The following is a 15,569-nucleotide window of genomic DNA, read 5'->3' on the forward strand; positions in this document are numbered from 1 at the left end:
GGAAGGGAACCATCGGCTCAGTCTTCCTCGGACAGGAAGTCACTAACGCCATTTTCAACACTTCCAAGTCTGAGATTTCTCTCGTTTCGTCCTTAAATTAGCGACTATTGTAGAGTTCATGTACCCTGTCGGGCAGCGTAAGTATTGGTGGCGTGTGTGGCAGCCTTGTGTAGCCTTAGCGTGGGCGGGAGTCCCTGTGTGGGGCGACGGACCCTTGTGACCTTGTTTACGGCGCCGCCCCGCTGGTGACCTGACCCACGTGGAGCCCCGCCCCCCGCGGCCCCAGGTGGGTCAGGGCCACAGCACCCGGGGCACCACGGGGCCAGGACGCCACGCCAGCCTGGACCAGGACGCCCGCCTCAGCATGGGGCCGCGCCTCCTCCATTAGGCTCACACTCTTATTGGCGTTTTTTTGGGTCCCGCGCCGCGCCCTGCCTCGCCTGCTGACCCCCATGTCTACCAGTGCAGGCGCCGCGGGTAGGCCAGGGGCGGGGTAGGCCTAGGGAGGTTTATTTTAGGGTGTTTTCGCTACTTCCTGGATGGCTGGATTTCTCCCGTGAGTGCCTGGGGGGGGGTCTGGGGGGGGATAGGCACCTGCCATTTTAAACAGGTAAAACACTATGCAGTCACTTCTAGGCCTCTAAACATTACCCTCACCATCATCCTTTATTGCTTTTATAGTTACTTGAGGTCTTATTCATGGGATTGAGATGTTAGGATAACCAGGAAGTGTAGGACTTATAAACAATGGCTTTGACCTGTGTCCTGAGCCTTGTTGTTTCCTTAGGGCTTATGGTTGACCTCTCCATCACTCAGAAACAGCATCTTAGAGAGCTCTCATTAAGGGTTATTAGTATAGAGTCATTATTAGGTAGGGTGTAATTCTAGATATTGTACTGATAGGTGATTTTAGTGGATAATCAACCAATTAATTATCTTTCTGAGTCTTTATCTGCCTCTTATATTTTTGTCTCATCAGTTTCACATCTTAATATCCCATCTTGCTTATATACGTAGGTGAAGATGATCTTTTTTATTTTTTATTCTAATCACCTTTTTGTTTAATGTCCTTCCCTAATGGTCATGTATTAAGTCATATAAACCTCATTCGTCTATATCCCACATCATTTTAACATTAATATTACCATTTCAACCCGTAATGAATACCACTGATATTACGGATATTTTCACTGTGTTATTGCATTTCAAGAATTGGAGGGGGTTTATGTATGTCTTGAAATATTTAAATTCTTGCCTGCATACCTACATCTTTTCTCTTATTTTGGTGAGGATAAAACTAGTATGGTTTCCTTGCCCACCAAATAATGTGCCCTGGTGGTGGTGGTGGTGGTGGCGTGAGGTCATTACCCTACCAACATCTTTGTATATGTCACTTTGTATGACCATTGCATTTTGCACTCACACCAGGAAAGATTATACTTGGAAATATTAAGCTCAGGTACAAGTCAAATGTTCCCTTGATACAGTAATGAATCTATTATAGCTATATTAATACTTAAACCAGGAAAGATAATATCCTGGAATATTGATTTGAGATATATAATTTAGATATTTCCGTAAGAAAGAATGCCGTTGAATTTATTATGATTATGGTTACTTTTACAACTTGGGTACAGTTTCCAGTGTAGCTGTTTTCCCTGATATAAGTAGCAGCAGTGGTAGCAGCATTTAGCAGGCTTTTTTCTACACTTTTTTTATGCCCTTGAGCTGCTTTCTTTCCTATAGAAAAAAAAAAGTAATTGAAGGGATATTAATGATTTAGTGAACATGGCCTATAAAACAGCCACAGATATCTACTCATTTACCATTTTAATTTGGGGGAACCTTCATAAGGCAAACTTTCAGATTGGGGGCCTCATTTCCTTTTTTTTTTTTTTTTTATAGGTATTCATTTCCTGGATAAATTGCTTTTAATAATTAGTAGTTTAATGGTGCTAGGTTACTGTTTTATGGACTAGGTAACTATTTAATTTATGCTACACTTTTTGGTTGGGGTTAACTACTTAAGGAGTTTGAGCCAACTAGGCAGTGGGATAATACAGCTAAACTATCTTGAATCAGGCCCAAATGAGCTTTCGTTCAGATATTATGTAGACAGATGATGGGCTTTATAATTTTGGGGGACCAAAGATTATTGTATTCTTATGATATAATAGTTCTTTGTCCTCTAGGAAGGGATATAGTAGTTCAGTAGCATTATGCAGATATCTTTTCTAGCATTATTGTTTTTCCCCACGAAATGACAGCCCTAGTAGTGTAAGATTCAAATGTTATCACCACCACCACCTTGTCACCAGCACCCTTCACCTCCACCCACCTCCACCTCAACCACTACACTCATAATCACCCAAGTCTGGTGCTGTATGTCGTAGTTGTAGACACACCTGTAGCGAGGCAGCTGTTTACCTGTGGTGGGATCAGCGAGTGTCAGCAAGTAACTGTTTTAAGCGTTGAAACTTAAGGCAAGTGGTACATTTTGGCAATCCTTGAAATCTCAGTCATCCTCCAACTGACTGTTGTATAAAGACACTTGAGGAAAAGGACAGTGATTGTTGATGAGACTAAGATGGTGGATGATGAACACTTTGATGAGTCAAGACCCACATTGCATTTGTTGAATAATGCCTTGCAAACACTCTTCATGAATGCTACACATGTGCTTGAAATAAATGCTAGCAATGATGGCACGGTGATACCAAAGACTGTAACACTACCAAACAGTAGGGTGGGTTGTGCCGGGTGTGTGCCAGCCAGGGCCAGTCTGCTGCTGGGCTGCTGCCGTGGTGCCGTGGGCTGATGGCTGGCCTGCCACACCTCCCACAGTGCATGCTGGAATGGTCTCCCCCCTGGGCATAGCTCTCCCACTCTTCATGCCAACAATGAAATAATATATTGTAGAAGTGTCTCCACCACTGTTTATCTTAGTAATAGTAATGATTTATTCATTCTCTGGCTCATTAGAATTATCTCACATAGTAAGAGTAAGAGGAATGTAACAGTCCTCCTCTTCAACTTAGCTTTATGTATTCACTTCCACCAAACTTTATTTCAAATTCCTTAAATTAGAATGTCTTGTAATGTTACGTTAATATTGTAGTTTGTTCATTTTAAAAATGATCCTTGCAAGTGCAAATAGAACTCTTTAGTCTATTTTGGCCCTCCCTCTTTGCCTACTCCTTGGTGGTAAACTTTATAAGGTAGTTTCCTTTCTTACTTGAGAACTTTTCATGTCCATATAAACCACCTTCTTGCTTTCATCATTCCCTATGGTATGATTGGTGGTGGTGTATTATTAATGACTAAGTGTGTGCACTATGCCTTAATGAACTCCACCTAATCATATTTTATCACTTATCCAAATTTCAGTGATAATTTAAAAGAATATTGCCCAAAGCCATTGGCAAAGGAATGACAAAAGGTAATTATCTTATGTAAGGCATTAGAGTTAATGCTAAGTTAGGCTTAATAAGAATAGCTTTCCTAGTGGAAAGATATTTTTATTGTGTCAGGAGTTTGGAAGATGTGGGGGAGGTGAGTGTGTCTGGCTGTGTTGGTGTAGCCCCCCAGGCCCGGGACCCAGGGACCAGCTGACTACCCCCCCAGAGCCCCAGCCAGTAGTGTGTACAGAAGTGGTGCTTGATGTGTGGGTGGCTGTAGGTGGAGGGTGGCAGGTCATGTCAGGCTATTGCATGGAGGAGGTGGACTTTGAGAATTCAATGTTCAGCTGGATCCATGATAATTAAGAACTTCACTTTTTCTCTACATGAACTTACATCTGTTGTTTTGTTGTAGCACCTGGTCCTCCTGGCCCTCCCGGCCCTCCTACGGGCCCGGGGGGACCCCCAGGACCAGCTGGCCCCCCAGTGCCCCGACCCCTCACACTACCCCCGGGACCCACCCCAGCACCTGGACCAATAACCACCATCGTGGCGCCCGCCACAGGCACCCCAGCCGTGGCCACGGGCACAGGAATATCAGCCCTGCTTCCGCCAGAGTTGCCAAGTAAGGTCCTGGGCTGTACTGTGTCTTTGTGTTGTGCCTTCTTGGGAAGGGGCACACACGAAGAAGACATCACAAGATTTCATTGACATGGGTAGCCGTGCACCATCAGGAGGATGGTCATAGTGTAGAGTTATGTACTACTTTTTGTTGCCTGAAGAAATATCTTTTAGCTCAGCATTCATATTGCTATGTTTGTAACAGACCAATTGTTGATGAATTTTTTGGTTGCCTTGGCTTGGAATGAATTTCCAAGTAGATCCTGAATGACATCTATGGTCTTTGACAGCATTCGTGGCCCCAAGAAGACCCAACTTAGGGCGAGAGGGTCGGCCCATCACGCTGCGGGCCAACCACTTCCAGATATCCATGCCAAGGGGCTACATCCACCACTATGACGTCAGCATCCAGCCCGACAAGTGCCCCAGGAAGGTCAACAGGGAGATTATCGAGACCATGGTGCATGCATTCCCAAGGATCTTTGGGAGCTTGAAGGTTAGTAAGACACTACACTCTTTCTTTTGTCCCCAGGCTGCTACACAGAATTAGGGATGTGTTAGGGGTGTTGGATGCTGCTTCAAAAAATCATATATTGTAGATATAATGTGAAGTAATATTTTTAAATGGAAGAAATCAAAGTTATAAGAGATAAAAAAACTATTAGTAAATTAGAGTTGTTGCTGACTGAGGAGATTTGAAGATAAATGGCTAGAATGGGTTCACTAGAATACACTGTATATCTGTTTTGTCCTCAGCCGGTCTTTGATGGGAGAAGCAACCTGTACACCAGAGACCCACTGCCAATCGGTAATGAAAAAATGGAACTGGAGGTGAGTTTTGCATCCTCATTATTATCTTTCCTAATCTCCTTTATTGTCATATTAAGCTACACAGTGAAAGTCTTGCATGCCGTGCCTTAACCCCTTTTGATCGCAAAAGTTTTCTCGTGAGATCCCCCTTGAACGCAAAAGTCAGCAGAAAATGAACTTTTAAGCTGAGAAAACGTCATAAAAGATGTTTTATAAAAAAAATTTCTGGCACACCCTGCTGTGAAATCCGTTTCTTTCTAGGTTGTCTCATTTGCCTGGAATTCCATGATTCCCCCAAAATTCCAACTTTTTACTGGTGCGACGTACAGAAAACTTTATTGAAGAAAAGTTGCTCGTTTTATCACGATGGAGTCTATAAAATATAGTCTACAATAATCTTTTACCCGGAAATTTACTGCCTCTTTGAATAAAAGTTGTAGGTAAGCATCCTTATAATTCTACTGTGAAATCAAATTTTTATTTGGACTGACCGTTTGGCTAGAATTCCATGTTTCCCCAAAATTCTAACTTTTTACTGGTGCGACGTACAAAAAAAAATATTGAAGAAAATTTGCTCATTTTATCATGGAGTCTGAAAAATATAGTTTATAATCTTTTACTTAGAAATTTACTGCCTACAGAGAGCCAGAGTTTCAGTGAAACTCGAAAAATAATTTTTGTAAATTTTTTGTAGTTTTTTCATTCTGGAATGAATCTCATTGAATAAAAGTTGTCGAAAATCATCCGTATAACTCAACTGTGAAATCAAATTATGATTTCGACCGACTGTTTAGCTGGAATTCCATGATTCCCAAAAAATTCCAACTTCTGCTTCCCACTCCTCTGAACTAGATATTGGTTCATCTTGATTCTAGAACATCATGTATATCAGTGGAGGTGTCAAGACTATGCTTAGCATGCACACTACAAGCAGAAACTAAAGGAACACCGCCGAAAAAGGATGACTGAGGGAATAGAATCACTACAGACACCATGATGCGTAGGCAGGAACTGTAGGCTATTTTTAGCACGGAATGGTGGTAGGGGACGTCGCGGAAACAAAAGAGGTGCCAGTTAGTCACTTAGCATTGACAGAGACCTAATTACGGTCGCCCTTCAAATTCCGGAAAGCTTCTCACTCTCTGGCGCTGGTGTCATGCTCATTGCCCACGTCTGCTAGAATTATATGACGCCAGCGGCATCATCGTCATCAAGGGGTTAAGGTCTGTGATGAACAGTCGACTGATAAATTTTTGCACGACAGGTGACCCTGCCAGGCGAGGGGCGAGACAGAGTGTTCAAGGTGGCCATGAAGTGGCTGGCGCAGGTGAATCTCTACACGCTGGAGGAAGCTCTTGAGGGCCGAACGAGGACCATCCCCTACGATGCCATCCAGGTGAGGAGTGTAATGATGTGGTCATGAGTAACTGTTTGCCTGACTACCTCACTTCTGTTATTTGATACTGTGTTATTGATATTGTCGGCAAGCGTTCAATTTGCATCATTAAGATTATACAGATATGTGAATAGGTGAGAGAATGATTATGTTAGCTGGAGAGTGTTGTTAAGGGAACCACCTGGAAGAATAGGAAGAAGGAGAGGATGACCAAAGCTAGGGTGGAGGGGGTTCTTTGAGGCTAATCTGAGGGAGAAGTTGAGGAGAATAAGCTGCTTGATAGAGGAAGATGCAGGAGACTCATGAGAAATAGCGACCCTATATCAAATTTGGAAAAGCTGCAATATGATAATTGATCATGTTAAATATAGATACTAACGTTGACTGACTGTGTTGTTTCAGGCTCTGGATGTAGTGATGCGCCACCTTCCCTCCATGACCTATACCCCAGTTGGCCGATCATTCTTCTCGGCCCCCGACGGTTACTACCATCCCTTAGGGGGCGGGCGTGAAGTTTGGTTCGGCTTCCACCAGAGTGTCCGTCCCTCACAGTGGAAAATGATGCTCAATATTGATGGTGAGATTGTTTGTTATACGAATTTTAGCTTTGGTATTGTATTTTATGCTTCATATTTATTGATGGTAAGATTGTTTGAGTTATACAAGATTTATCTCTAGTATTATACTTTATGCTTGCTTATATCTAGTCAGAACCTACTTAAAACAAAAGATTCAATAGTGTAATATGTGTGGAGACAGCTAGGAGTCTTCATAAAGAAAACATAGTGTGAACTTTTGCTATATGAAGGCTAAACACATTTGGAAAAGTGTATTTTCAGGTTGTTTGAAGTGTTTGCTTTGCCTTGCAGTTTCAGCCACTGCGTTCTACAAAGCGCAGGCGGTGATCGAGTTCATGTGTGAAGTATTAGACATACGGGAAATAGGAGAGCAACGGAAGCCTCTCACAGATTCCCAGCGTGTCAAGTTCACAAAGGAGATCAAAGGACTCAAGGTAGGGTTGGGGATGATCTCAGTCCAGCAAAAGAGGCCATGAGTGGAGTAGTCTGAATTGGACTTGATTTTGTTGTGTACATTTACATGCAACCGTATATGTGTATGTGTTACAGTGGCTAAACATAATTGATTAAAAACTTGGTCTTAATGCTGACATATTTATGACATTCCAGATTGAAATTACTCATTGTGGCGCAATGCGAAGAAAGTATCGTGTGTGTAATGTCACCAGAAGACCGGCACAAATGCAGTCGTAAGTTTTTAGCACTCTGTAAAGAATCAAATAGGCGGTGGCTGAGTGGTTAGCGTGCAGGCCCTGCATTCACCGCATGCTGGATGACTCGGGTTCGAATCCCCACGCTACCACCTGGGATTTTTCAGTCACCGCCGAGTGGCCTAAGACTACCCACATGCTGTCCTGAAGACCACCCATCAACCCAGACTGTAGAGGAAACCGTCCAAAGGAATCAAGAATGAGATCCGGGGGGCAGCATGAGCCAAGAATAAATGGCGCCACTATAAAAATTGCCTGCGCCATGACGGGCTTGGGCTGACCACCAGGCCCCAGAAGAAAGCCTACCAGCGCTATAGGCGAACCCATAAAAAAAATAATGAAAAAAACCAGGAGAGGGGTTGCTACACCTGGCTGTCTTAGAAAAATGTTTCATTATATTTCTCATGGAAGTACAGAAGTGTGAGTCATTAGTGGTAATATTTGAAAAGTATAGATTACAAGCAAAATATATACCATAATGTTTAATGTTGTGTTGTTTCAGGTTCCCACTTCAACTGGAAAATGGCCAGACTGTTGAGTGTACAGTGGCCAAATATTTCCTTGACAAATACAAGATGAAACTCAGGTTTCCACATCTACCTTGCCTACAGGTATTGAATTGTATTGTATATGATAAAAAATGACAAAAGCAAATATTCAAGCTCTTTATTTTTTTATAACTAAAAATAGCCAAATCAATGTTTGGTGTTGATTTGTCAAAACATTTATATGGTGAATGGCTGTCATTTCAGGTTGGACAAGAGCACAAGCACACATACCTTCCTCTGGAGGTTTGCAACATTGTTCCCGGTCAGCGATGCATCAAGAAACTAACTGACATGCAGACATCCACAATGATCAAGGCCACAGCAAGGTCTGCCCCAGACCGAGAGAGAGAAATCAACAACTTGGTCCGCAAGGCAGACTTCAATAATGATCCATATATGCAAGAGTTTGGGCTGACCATCAGCACTGCAATGATGGAGGTACGACTGCATTTGTGCTCTGCAGCCTCTGAATATCACTGTCCATTGTGTGGTTGGATGTCTTTCTGGACATCTTTGTATATTCACCCAGTTTCCACATTAAGCTGTCATTGTTATTCTCAACTTGATCCACACTCTACATGTGAAACATTTCCCATAATCTTCCTAACTTAGCCTAGTCAAGGTCCATCAATGCTAGCAACATTTTGCAGTTTTCCCATGAACTCTAAAACCTATGTTTACTTGTGCAGGTACGAGGGCGTGTCCTGCCGCCTCCTAAGCTGCAGTATGGCGGCCGAACCAAGCAGCAGGCCCTGCCCAACCAAGGGGTGTGGGACATGAGGGGCAAACAGTTCTTCACTGGGGTAGAGGTGCGTGTGTGGGCGGTGGCATGCTTTGCCCCGCAGCGCACTGTCAGGGAGGATGCACTCCGCAACTTTACTCAGCAGCTGCAGAAAATCAGCAATGATGCAGGTGAGCAGGGTACTCAACACCAAAGATGGAGGGAGAGTTATGTTTGAAATTTTTAAAATTTGATTGCTGTCAAATTTGGCAATATTTCCTATGCTGTGAATATGCGAAATGTGCTACAGACACGTTATGGCTACCCAGATGTACATTTGTTGTGGGTCTTTATTATAGATGAAATAATAAACAGAGGTCTTCATTCATTTCTAACAGGGATGCCCATTATTGGCCAGCCTTGTTTTTGTAAGTATGCCAATGGGCCTGACCAAGTTGAGCCCATGTTCCGGTACCTGAAGAGCACCTTCACCGGCCTGCAACTGGTGTGTGTGGTGCTGCCTGGCAAGACTCCGGTCTATGGTAAGACTGGCACAAAACTTTTTTATTTGTTAATTTTCAATGGAATAGAATAATGATCCTGGTAGATAGCCTTCAAATACTGCTCCAGTTTTTTTTTTTTTTTTTTTTTTTTTTTTTTTTTTACAACAAAGGAGGCAGCTCAAGGGCACAAAAAAAGGAAACAATGACAAATAAAAAAGCCCGCTACTTGCTGCTCCTAAAAAAGAATCAAAAGAGGTGGCCGAAAGAGAGGTTAATTTCGGGAGGAGAGGTGTCCTGACACCCTTCTCTTGAAAGAGTTCAAGTCGTAGGCAGGAGGAAATACAGATGAAGGAAGATTGTTCCAGAGTTTACCAGCATGAGGGATGAAAGAGTGAAGATGCTGGTTAACTCTCGCATAAGGGGTTTGGACAGTATAGGGATGAGCATGAATAGAAAGTTGTGTGCAGTGGGGCTGCGGGAGGGGGGGAGGCATGCAGTTAGCAAGTTCAGAAGAGCAGTCAGCGTGGAAATATCGATAGAAGATAGAAAGAGAGGCAACGTCACGATGGAATTTTAGAGGTAGAAGACTATCAGTAGGAGGAGGAGAGCTGATGAGATGAAGAGCCTTAGACTCCACTCTGTCCAGAAGAGCTGTGTGAGTGGAGCCCCCCCACACATGAGATGCACACTCCATACGAGGGCGGACAAGGTCCCTGTATATGGATAGCAACTGCGCGGGGGAGAAGAACTGGTGGAGACGATACAGAACGCCCAACCTTGAGGAAGCTGCTTTAGCGAGAGAGGAGATGTGAAGTTTCCAGTTGAGATTTTGAGTATAGGATAAACCGAGAATGTTTAGTGTTGATGATGGTGATAGCTTAGTGTTGTCGAAGAATAGGGGATAGGTGTTTGGAAGATTGTGTCGAGTTGATAGGTGGAGAAATTGAGTTTTTGAGGCATTGAAGGACACAAGGTTCCTTCTGCCCCAATCGGAAATGATAGCAAGGTCTGAGGTTAAGCGTTCTGCAGCCTCCAGTCTGGAGTCGTGTTCTTCCTGTTGAGAGAGTCTTCTATTGAAAGAAGTTGAATAATGCAGAGTGGAGTCGTCGGCGTATGAGTGGACAGGACAGTTTGTTATGGAAAGAAGATCATTGATGAATAACAGGAAGAAAGTGGGTGATAGGACAGAGCCCTGTGGAACACCATTGTTGATAGGTTTAGGGTAAGAACAGTGACCGTCTACCACCACAGAGATAGAACGGCCGGAAAGGAAACTGGAGATAAAGGAACAGAGAGAGGGATAGAATCCGAAAGAGGGCAGTTTAGAAAGCAAAGACTTGTGCCAGACTCTATCAAAGGCTTTCGATATGTCTAGCGCAACAGAGAAAGTTTCACTGAAACGGCTAAGAGAGGATGACCAAGAGTCAGTTAAGAGAGCAAGAAGATGTAAACACTAAGAGATAGTGGCTAATTTTATGTTAGTATTGTGCAAACAGTATTTCTTGAAAGCAAGTGCTGTGAATCTACTTGTCATATTGTTATTATTATCTGTGACTACCTCAGGGGTGGATATAGACTTAACAAGACTCATTGTTACAGCTGAAGTGAAGCGGGTTGGCGACACTGTTCTTGGCATGGCTACTCAGTGTGTGCAGGCCAAGAATGTTAACAAAACTTCTCCACAAACTCTATCTAACCTCTGCCTCAAGATAAATGTCAAGCTGGGAGGCATCAACTCTATTCTAGTCCCTGGCATCAGGTATGTGTGAGGCTGCTGAATGGAAGGCTAAAACATGTGTCTGGGATGCATCATTATTTTGGCTGACTTTAATATCTTCATAGTTTATGTAGATCAAAATTTTCTATTGAACAGGACTGAAATCCTTCTCAAATAAATAATTGAAAGAAATAATGGGTGGCCATAAGACAAAGGAGGTAGTATATTTGAATATCCCTCAACACTTGCAAAGACTTCTGAAGTTCTGAAGACTAAAGTAACTGAACAAATGTACCAGCAACACGGTCATATGGGCGAGTTTTTGCTTGAGCTCAGAGCCACTTACTCTTTTCCCATAGGATCAATGTTTGAAATTTTGCAGATACAGGTTTTGCACCCTTGGAAGGAACTATTTATGTGTGAAACTTCATTCTTAGCTGTTTTCTCCATCCATCTTTCATTTGGTTTACATACCACAAAGATTATGTTACTACTTCTGCTTCCAGGCCGAAGGTCTTCAATGAACCAGTCATATTCCTCGGTGCTGATGTGACTCACCCACCAGCGGGTGACAACAAGAAACCGTCCATTGCAGCAGTGGTGGGGTCCATGGATGCTCACCCCTCACGCTATGCTGCTACTGTCCGAGTGCAGCAACACAGACAGGTGGGGGCCCGTTGCTAACAATTGACCTTGCTAACACACTATTAATCATCATAACATCTACTCCAAGTTTCGTTACTTTAATTATTATTTTTTTTCTTTTTTGTGCCTTTCACATCACTGGCATAATATATTAACATAGAATGTTCTCTTCATCAAGCCTTCAGCGATCATGCTTGCTGCCATGTAGCACATCACCTTAACCCGTGGGCTTCGGCTATGGGAAAGCCGAGAAGTGGCCGAGAAACAGCAAAATTACACTGCATTTTGAGACTAAGAAAAGAGCATGGAACGTACATCAGAGTACTCCTCTAATAACCATAAAGCTGTTAAAAATATTTACTTCTACTCAAACTCCATTCTTTTTGGGTGGTGTTTGCTACAAAATAAACAGTCTTGTGACGCGTGGCATCTAGCCTAGAGTCGCTTGTTGTCTACTTTAGAGAATTTGACAAGTGATTACTGTGTGGATAGCTAATTCAGCCTGCCATGACCTTACAGCACCACCTATGACAAAAAAGCCCATCTCAAGATCACTCACCCACCACTATAACCCAGGGCATGTATGGTGGGTTGCTCTATGCCACCACCGCCTACAATTAGCTCGAATTAGGGGTTTTATGGTGAGCCCTTTTTAGGGTCCACCGTACCACAGCCACGACTCGTGAAAGCCCAGAAAAGGGTCTGCTGATGTTCTCGGGTTAAGGGAAATTTCTTAGCCTGTTTTGGTACTTTATTTTGCAGTATTGAGATGGCTTAAATGGGGGAGTGGTGGTGATGGTTGTCAATTTCATCCTTTTGACAAGATGCACATTTCTGAGTAACTGTTGGTCTTATATATGGACGAGCTTGTCACACCTCGCTTACCCATTTCTGTGAAGATTGGGGATGGCATGTGTAGGTGTGTTGAGATAAACACTGCACTTATATCCATACAGCAGCAACACTGCTTTAAACTTGGCTGTTGTTATGTATGTTAATCACCGTTTTATCACCCGTTTTATCACTTAAAATATCAGATGATACATCAGTGGGTCCTCATTGAAGCTTTCTTTGCATCTGATTATTTATATTCTAAAATAAGATTTGTTTGTTGACTGTGGGATGTGACTTTTTGTGAATTTTTTCACTTGCTTGAACCTCCATGACATTTCCTATATAAAAATGCACACACACACACACACACATAATGTATTCAAGTTACTGCAGGATGAAATATGTCCTGTGAGGAAGGCAAATATTGTATCTAGTGGTATATCATTGCCTGCATGAAGAAGGTGAAGACTATTAACACCACCGGAAAGGTTTTGCATTGCGTAGATACAGTAGTTGTGCCCCGTGAAGTGAAGTGCAAGTTTAATGAAGGGGAAAATTTCTTGTGCGACTGGTCAGTACTTTGAAGATAGAAAGGAATAGAGGATGTAGCTTCGATAATGTTCAGAGAGAGGTTCAAACGGAAAGAAACTTGTTTACAGAGCAGTAAGCCAGGCAGGCAGGGCTGTACAGCTCTTTTTTCTAAGATAGTCAAAGAGTTAAAGATGAGTTGACTTGTGTCTGTCTTCTGGATTTGCCACTTCAAACCACATGGTCCTCATTGCTTACATATTGCTAAATCCATTTTCATAAGTCATTTTCAAATGCCTATTGTTGGTACATATTTCTCAAATTTTATTCTACCCATAGAAAGCAGAGTTCTGATGTGCTTCCTTTATTAGAGTTGAAAACGTAAATTATTATAACCTTCAAGGTGAGGGGATAGACTCAAATCAACACACCTTTTCCCAAAACGAACCATTTTGACTACCCTAGAGAGGCAGGAGCAGGGCAGTGAGTGCCTGCATCAGGGGCTGGGGTCTTTTAGTGATGCTAACTCATTATTCCTGCCTGTCTATAATGAAAATGAACCCTGTATACACAAATTTTTGTAATGCTACATTTCTCGTGTTGTGTAATGATAAGAAGTGACATAGTTTGCTGTAATAATGCCATGGGAACCTTTTTTTCCTATCATTCCACAGCAGCTGAGTGCTGGTTAGTTGTTTGTTACATGTGGGGAAGTCTGGTGTCTAGAACCCTTACCTTGCCACCCAGCGGCTTGTTACTAGTGTACAGTACCAGTATTGCGTGATTTCCGCATGAATTCCTCGTGTTTTGAAAATAAAGTAATTGATTATATGAGGAAATTTAATGTCAATGAAATTCAATTTGACATTGACAGAATGGATCAACAGCACAAGGCCAAAGTGCCAGTGATGGCTCGCGACCCAGACAACTGACTTTCGCAAGGACAGCGCATGATGCAAGTATTTTTCCTTTTTTGAACCATTGGTAACAGTCTGATTGTTTCTTGAACATTTAACAAACCCTTGTTAGCATTACAAATCCATGGGATATAGTGGCACTCTTTGACAAGTAACATCATTGTCATGAAATGACCATTTCACCTTTTGGCAAATCCAGAAAATAAACACAATTTTGAAGCTTCCCTTACTGTAATATTAACAAGAAGCTGTAGTGTGTGTTGATGCTGGTGAACTAGTTTGTGAGGAAGAGTTGTCTTGTTTATGGCAGATTGTTTGTTTGGGAATCATTTGCCCTCCCCTCTCTGGGCTCCCTCAGCATTCATCTCATTCATTCAAATTCACCTGCTTTGCCCCACTAACTTGAAAATATGACACTCTAATCTTCAATGCTCAAACATTTCATTCATTACAAATGATAATTCACTTGTCTATTGCCATAGAGCATAAGAGAGGGTGAGGTAAAATGACAGCCATGAATAGCATCCTCACTCTTCTCCATTTTTGCAACAGGAAGTAATTCAGGAGTTGTCCTCCATGGTCAAGGAGCTGCTCATACAGTTCTACAAGTCAACGAGGTTCAAGCCCAACAGGATCATCCTGTACCGTGACGGTGTTAGCGAGGGACAGTTCCAGACCGTCCTGCAGCATGAGCTCACTGCCATGAGGGAGGCCTGCATCAAGCTGGAGGCAGATTACAAGCCTGGCATAACCTACATCGCTGTCCAGAAGAGGCACCACACAAGGTCTGACATTCTATAGATTAAATTATGCAGTGATCATTGTTTTAAGAATTTGCTGACAGAGCTTGAGGTCTGGGTAAATGTTTCTAGACTTTTTCTTGGACCTATTTCTTGTTTTAAAATGTAATGATTAAATCTCTTCCACAGATTGTTCTGTTCCGACAAGAAGGAGCAGAGTGGCAAGAGTGGCAACATTCCTGCTGGCACCACCGTAGATGTTGGCATCACTCACCCAACAGAGTTTGACTTCTACCTGTGTTCTCACCAGGGCATTCAGGCAAGTTTAGAGTTTCATGAGTCACTCGTCTTGAACTACAGTGTTTGAGCCATACTGGTACTCAGGGACTATTAGGGGATGGTTGCAACTGATAGAAGGTTAATAAGAAGTACATATGTAAAGTTTTCAACAGTACTCACTAATTACACTGTCTGCATAAACAGTTTGAAAGAAAAAATTGAGATGGAAATTTATTGCTCTTCAAGACTTCAACAGAAATTATCAATTTGGAAGAAGACAATTTAATATATCTAGTTCACAACATCACATCTCATCGCCACTCGCATAGTTTTCTACCCATTCAGTCTGTGAAGGTAATTCATTATTTATTCTGCAGGGCACCAGTCGACCCAGCCACTACCACGTCCTGTGGGATGACAACCACTTCGACAGCGATGAGCTTCAATGCCTCACCTACCAGCTGTGTCACACTTACGTCAGGTGTACTCGCTCGGTCTCCATACCTGCCCCGGCATACTATGCTCATCTGGTGGCCTTCAGAGCTCGGTATCACCTTGTTGAGAAGGAGCATGACAGGTGCGGACGAAATCTTGTCTGTTTTTGTATCAGTTTGATTTTCTTTT

General features: G+C 42.6%; 1 protein-coding gene across 5 annotated transcripts in view; it reads left to right on the forward strand.

Annotated features, from left to right (window-relative positions):
- Positions 1–15,569, forward strand: part of LOC127003426 (protein argonaute-2-like) — a 24,738-nt gene continuing 9,169 nt past the window's right edge. For 2 of the 5 annotated variants that reach the window (XM_050870116.1, XM_050870118.1), the window contains exons 1-18: positions 6–137; positions 3,814–4,023; positions 4,310–4,515; positions 4,776–4,850; positions 6,094–6,225; positions 6,628–6,802; positions 7,095–7,237; positions 7,413–7,492; positions 8,016–8,124; positions 8,266–8,499; positions 8,751–8,973; positions 9,181–9,324; positions 10,885–11,044; positions 11,509–11,668; positions 13,884–13,968; positions 14,483–14,711; positions 14,856–14,985; positions 15,323–15,522. In XM_050870116.1, coding sequence (XP_050726073.1) covers positions 119–137; positions 3,814–4,023; positions 4,310–4,515; positions 4,776–4,850; positions 6,094–6,225; positions 6,628–6,802; positions 7,095–7,237; positions 7,413–7,492; positions 8,016–8,124; positions 8,266–8,499; positions 8,751–8,973; positions 9,181–9,324; positions 10,885–11,044; positions 11,509–11,668; positions 13,884–13,968; positions 14,483–14,711; positions 14,856–14,985; positions 15,323–15,522 — 2,714 coding nt within the window. In that variant the 5' untranslated portion in view covers positions 6–118. Of the gene's footprint in view, positions 138–3,387; positions 3,440–3,813; positions 4,024–4,309; positions 4,516–4,775; positions 4,851–6,093; positions 6,226–6,627; positions 6,803–7,094; positions 7,238–7,412; positions 7,493–8,015; positions 8,125–8,265; positions 8,500–8,750; positions 8,974–9,180; positions 9,325–10,884; positions 11,045–11,508; positions 11,669–13,883; positions 13,969–14,478; positions 14,712–14,855; positions 14,986–15,322; positions 15,523–15,569 lie in introns of all 5 variants that reach the window. The other 3 variants (XM_050870119.1, XM_050870120.1, XM_050870117.1) reach the window with 2 other exon arrangements.

The sequence above is a fragment of the Eriocheir sinensis genome, chromosome 25, assembly GCF_024679095.1.
Source record: "Eriocheir sinensis breed Jianghai 21 chromosome 25, ASM2467909v1, whole genome shotgun sequence".
Taxonomy (NCBI): domain Eukaryota; kingdom Metazoa; phylum Arthropoda; class Malacostraca; order Decapoda; family Varunidae; genus Eriocheir; species Eriocheir sinensis.